Source organism: Athene cunicularia (genome assembly GCF_003259725.1).
Source record: "Athene cunicularia isolate RWA chromosome 6 unlocalized genomic scaffold, athCun1 chr6_part1, whole genome shotgun sequence".
In the NCBI taxonomy this organism is placed as follows: Eukaryota; Metazoa; Chordata; class Aves; order Strigiformes; family Strigidae; genus Athene; species Athene cunicularia.
In genome coordinates, this window is record NW_020799105.1 from 9,169,515 (window position 1) to 9,173,413 (window position 3,899).

A 3,899-nucleotide genomic window follows, 5' to 3' on the forward strand; every position below is an offset into this window, starting at 1 on the left:
CCCCCCCTCCCCCGTCATTGCGATCGCTTCCCATGCCGTAAGCAAGCAGCGAGCTGTGCGGCAGAAAAAGGCCAGAAAACGATCGTGCAGCTGAGAACCCCTCCCGTATCGGTGCGAGATTTCGTGTCTGCTTTCTCTCTGATAAATTTAAATAATTGAAAGCTTATTTGTTAATTAAGGAAAATCGGTACCCGGCTCCTTTAAAGGTCCTCTAATAGAAAAGGGGGTGGAGAAGAGTGAAGACTGGTGTCTTTTTAACCTTGCTGAAGGACGCAGCAGTATTTATTGACGTATGCAAATAACCAGGGGGAGGAGGTGGAGGAGGAGGAGGGTGCTTGGAAAAACAGGAACCAGAATCAGTTTCTCATTGCAGGGTGAGAGCTCTGAGTTCCGGTGTAAGAGAAAAGAGACGTGGCGAAATTGCTGTATATCTCTGCCCTATAAGCACATCTCTCATTTAGACTGAAGGGAAACAAGGCATCAAAAAGGGTGAAGCATCTTAAAATTTTTTAAAGGCAATTTAGCCCTACCAAAGGTTACATATTCCTAAATGGGGGAGGGGGAAGATTACGGGTTTGCCTTGCAATTTGCTGTAGCATAGCACAAGCGACAGGACGAGATTTTTGGCCAGCAAATGAATAACACAGCCTGGTTTGTGGTATGAATGACAATGTTAATAATCTGTCTTTGTGGTTTTTTTCCCTTACTGTTTCAGCTGCGCAAACCATGCAGGATGATTTACTGATGGACAAAAGCAAAGCCCAGCCCCAGCAGCAGCGGCAGCAGCAGCAGCAGCAGCAAGATCCAAACTCAGCAGAAGCCCCCTCTACACCCATCTCATCGGAGACACCCAAACCAGAAGACAGCAGTTCAGTGACTAGTATCGGCACATCGGCTTCTTCCCAAAATAGCAAGGAGAAGATGCAGATGGAGTCTCCCATTTTGCCTGGCTTGAGCTTTCACCAGCCTCAACAAGAACCTGCAGCCGGCACCTCCTTGTCTCCCTCCTTCGGCAGCACCTGGTCTACAGGGACCACAAACACGGTGGATGATAGCTTTTTCCAAGGGATTACTCCAGTCAATGGGACAATGCTTTTCCAGAATTTTCCACACCATGTCAACCCTGTGTTTGGTGGCACTTTCTCGCCTCAAATTGGCCTAGCTCAGACTCAACACCACCAACATCAGCAGCAGCAGCAGCAAGCTCAGCAGCAGCAGCAGCGGAGGTCACCTGTAAGCCCTAATCAGGCACCTTTTGCCCAGAGAAATGCTGCTTACAGCCATCAGCCCATCATGACCAGCAAACCGTCTTCCTCCTCTGCCTCTTCCTCTTCCTCCTCCAGCTGGAATAACCATCAAAATGCTGCTTGGAGTACACCTTCCAACCCTTGGGGTGGGCTGCAGGCTGGTAGGGACCCTCGAAGGGCAGTTGGAGTGGGTGTTGGTGTGGGAGTGGGGGTCGGTGTACCCTCCCCCCTCAATCCCATTTCACCCCTTAAAAAACCATTCTCCAGCAATGTCATTGCCCCTCCGAAGTTCCCACGGGCTGCACCCTTAACCCCCAAATCCTGGATGGAAGACAACGCGTTCAGGACGGACAATGGCAACAATCTGTTGCCTTTTCAGGTAAATAACTACATGCACCTTCTACATGATGACAGCTATCACAGAGTTGTGTTTTTGCAGGGGTGTCTTTCATGTTCTATCTGGGAGGCATCTCCATAACTCATATTTGCATCAAATAGTTATATGAAAGAAGGGGGGCTGTTTGTAGTGAGTGCATACACAAAGATTCTAAATCCTGTTAAGGTTTATAGTCTTATTTTTCTTGTAACTTATTCCTAAATGTGACGGGGGTTTGGGGGTGGGGGGATTGTCAGATTTTTTCAGCATCCGAAAGGTAGTAGCCTGCCTTCATGAAAAACAGGTTTGGCAGATTATGTTCTCATGGTGCTGTGTTTTATAATTTTTTTTATATTATCCTGTATGTGAGAAACAGGAGATGTTAAAATTGCTGGCTTCAGTTTTCTAACTGGCAGATTAATTTTAAGCAAAGATGCTTCTTGACCTGAAATCCAGTTAATTATTTTATCATTGTTGAAATAACTAATTGTCCTTATGTTGTGGTGGGATTTAATGGTGAGTCTGTTCGCATAAGTTATACATATGAAAAGCTGCATACATCTGATATGTGTGCACCCTGCTGTTAGATTCACAGTGGACGTTTTGAATACATCTAGAAGCAGCGTGGGTGTATATGGAAAGAGTGGCGTATCTGTCCTTTCCAGTAAGGAAATGCCTGATACAATTGATGGGATGTAGAAATGTAGGGAAGTATTGTATAAAATAAACCATTTTATGATGTTCAAAATATTTGCAGAGAAAAGAGACAATAGGACACGACCTTCAGAGCCATATTGCAATGGAGTCTATTTACTAGCTACATAGCTCTGAAATATTTAAAGCTGCAGTGCCCTTCACTGTTTTTTTTTATCTATGACGACAAAGCAGATCAATTGCAGCTGAAACTGGGCCACATAGAAGATTTGCAATTTTAATGCAGAATGAAACCTGTCATGGTGTGAAATCCATTTTAGGTTGAAAAAAGCGGAGCATGCACTTGCAGTTGTATCTATACACGGTGAAGTGAATCTCAAATTTCTTCTAGGATAGCTTTTTTAGTCTCGGACAGATAGAAATTTTCTGTTTTGAAATATAGTGAGATCATTCATTTATGCTTTCTCTTTTGGTAATTGCCTTCTCAACAAAGTATGAACTCTCAAACATTTTAAACTTATCAGTGTGGCAAGAATAGCATCTAGATTGACAGTATTAGAACAAAATTTTTTAGAAAATCACCAAACACCGCCCCCCCCCCCCCCCCCCCCCCTTACTTTAAGACATTGCTGAAGTAAAATATATGCATTCCTGTGCACTTTCCAGTCCCATTCAAAGAGGGCACCTTATAGTCAGACCTGAAATTTCATTTTGCTGCTTCATTCTGTTTAAAGGGAGAGTTGCTAATTTTTATTGGCTACCCTAAATGAAGGCGGAGTGGCTTCTGGTGAACTGCTGGTCAAATGTCTCTGAAGCACTGAAGTCTGGAGAAAGATTATACTTCAGGCACAAGGTGCCTGGTTAAACTACTATGTTGCACAGACCACAGCAACAGAAAAAGCTAATGAATATAGCTCTCACTCGTTTTTTAGGAGTGGAAAATGTGTTTCAGTTTACAATCATTCTTTTAATTAAATTGTCTACATGTCTACATTACAAATTCTGATAGATTTGAATTAGTAGGGAGAACAACAGTAAATGTGGTTTAGTCAGTGAGATACATCTTTAAAGAATACACAACTTTATTATTGTGACTGTAAATTGTCACAAATTAAACTAGCAGATATTTAGTCATCACTAGGAAAAAAGTAGATAAATGTTGTTAAAGAAAAGTTACTTTGACTTTAAGGTTTTGAAAAGCTAAGGTATTAGCCAATATGTAAATTTGGAAACTTGTTTCCTTCTTTGTGAATTTAACCTGGTATTTTCCTGTTCTGCTGAAAGCAAATACTTGGACTACTCTTAGCACCAGCTGGAATAACAGTCTGATTTCAGAGACTCAGAAAACATGGTTGTTTTTGGTTTTTTTTTTTTTCCCCTATAGGCTTTTCTTTAATACAAACTGCTGAATTTTGCATACAAGATTGTAATCTGGGTTAACGTTGATTACTCCTATACATAACAAATTGCCAAAGAAGTCTTGAAACCATATTATCGATAAGAGGCAACTTTTTAGTTACACTCTTAAAAATTAAATTCAAATTCATGTAGGAGTTCAATATTTGCTTCCTGGGTTCTGGTTGCCTTTTTTATTTCTTCTTTCCTCTGTCCCGCCCTCTCCC

At 41.9% G+C, this 3,899-nt stretch overlaps 1 protein-coding gene and 1 long non-coding RNA gene across 8 annotated transcripts in view; one reads left to right on the forward strand and one right to left on the reverse strand.

Moving 5' to 3' along the window:
- Nucleotides 1-287, reverse strand: part of LOC113481502 — a 2,282-nt gene extending 1,995 nt beyond the window's left edge. The window contains exon 1 of the long non-coding RNA XR_003398689.1: nt 192-287. This is a non-coding gene — a long non-coding RNA (uncharacterized LOC113481502). The remainder of the gene's footprint in view (nt 1-191) is intronic.
- CPEB3 (cytoplasmic polyadenylation element binding protein 3) overlaps nt 1-3,899 on the forward strand; it is a 97,762-nt gene that overhangs the window by 7,433 nt on the left and 86,430 nt on the right. For 5 of the 7 annotated variants that reach the window (XM_026851206.1, XM_026851207.1, XM_026851211.1 and 2 more), the window contains exon 2: nt 716-1,626. In XM_026851206.1, the coding sequence (XP_026707007.1) occupies nt 716-1,626 (911 nt within the window). Of the gene's footprint in view, nt 1-17; nt 112-358; nt 490-715; nt 1,627-3,899 lie in introns of those variants that run through there. The other 2 variants (XM_026851210.1, XM_026851208.1) reach the window with 2 other exon arrangements.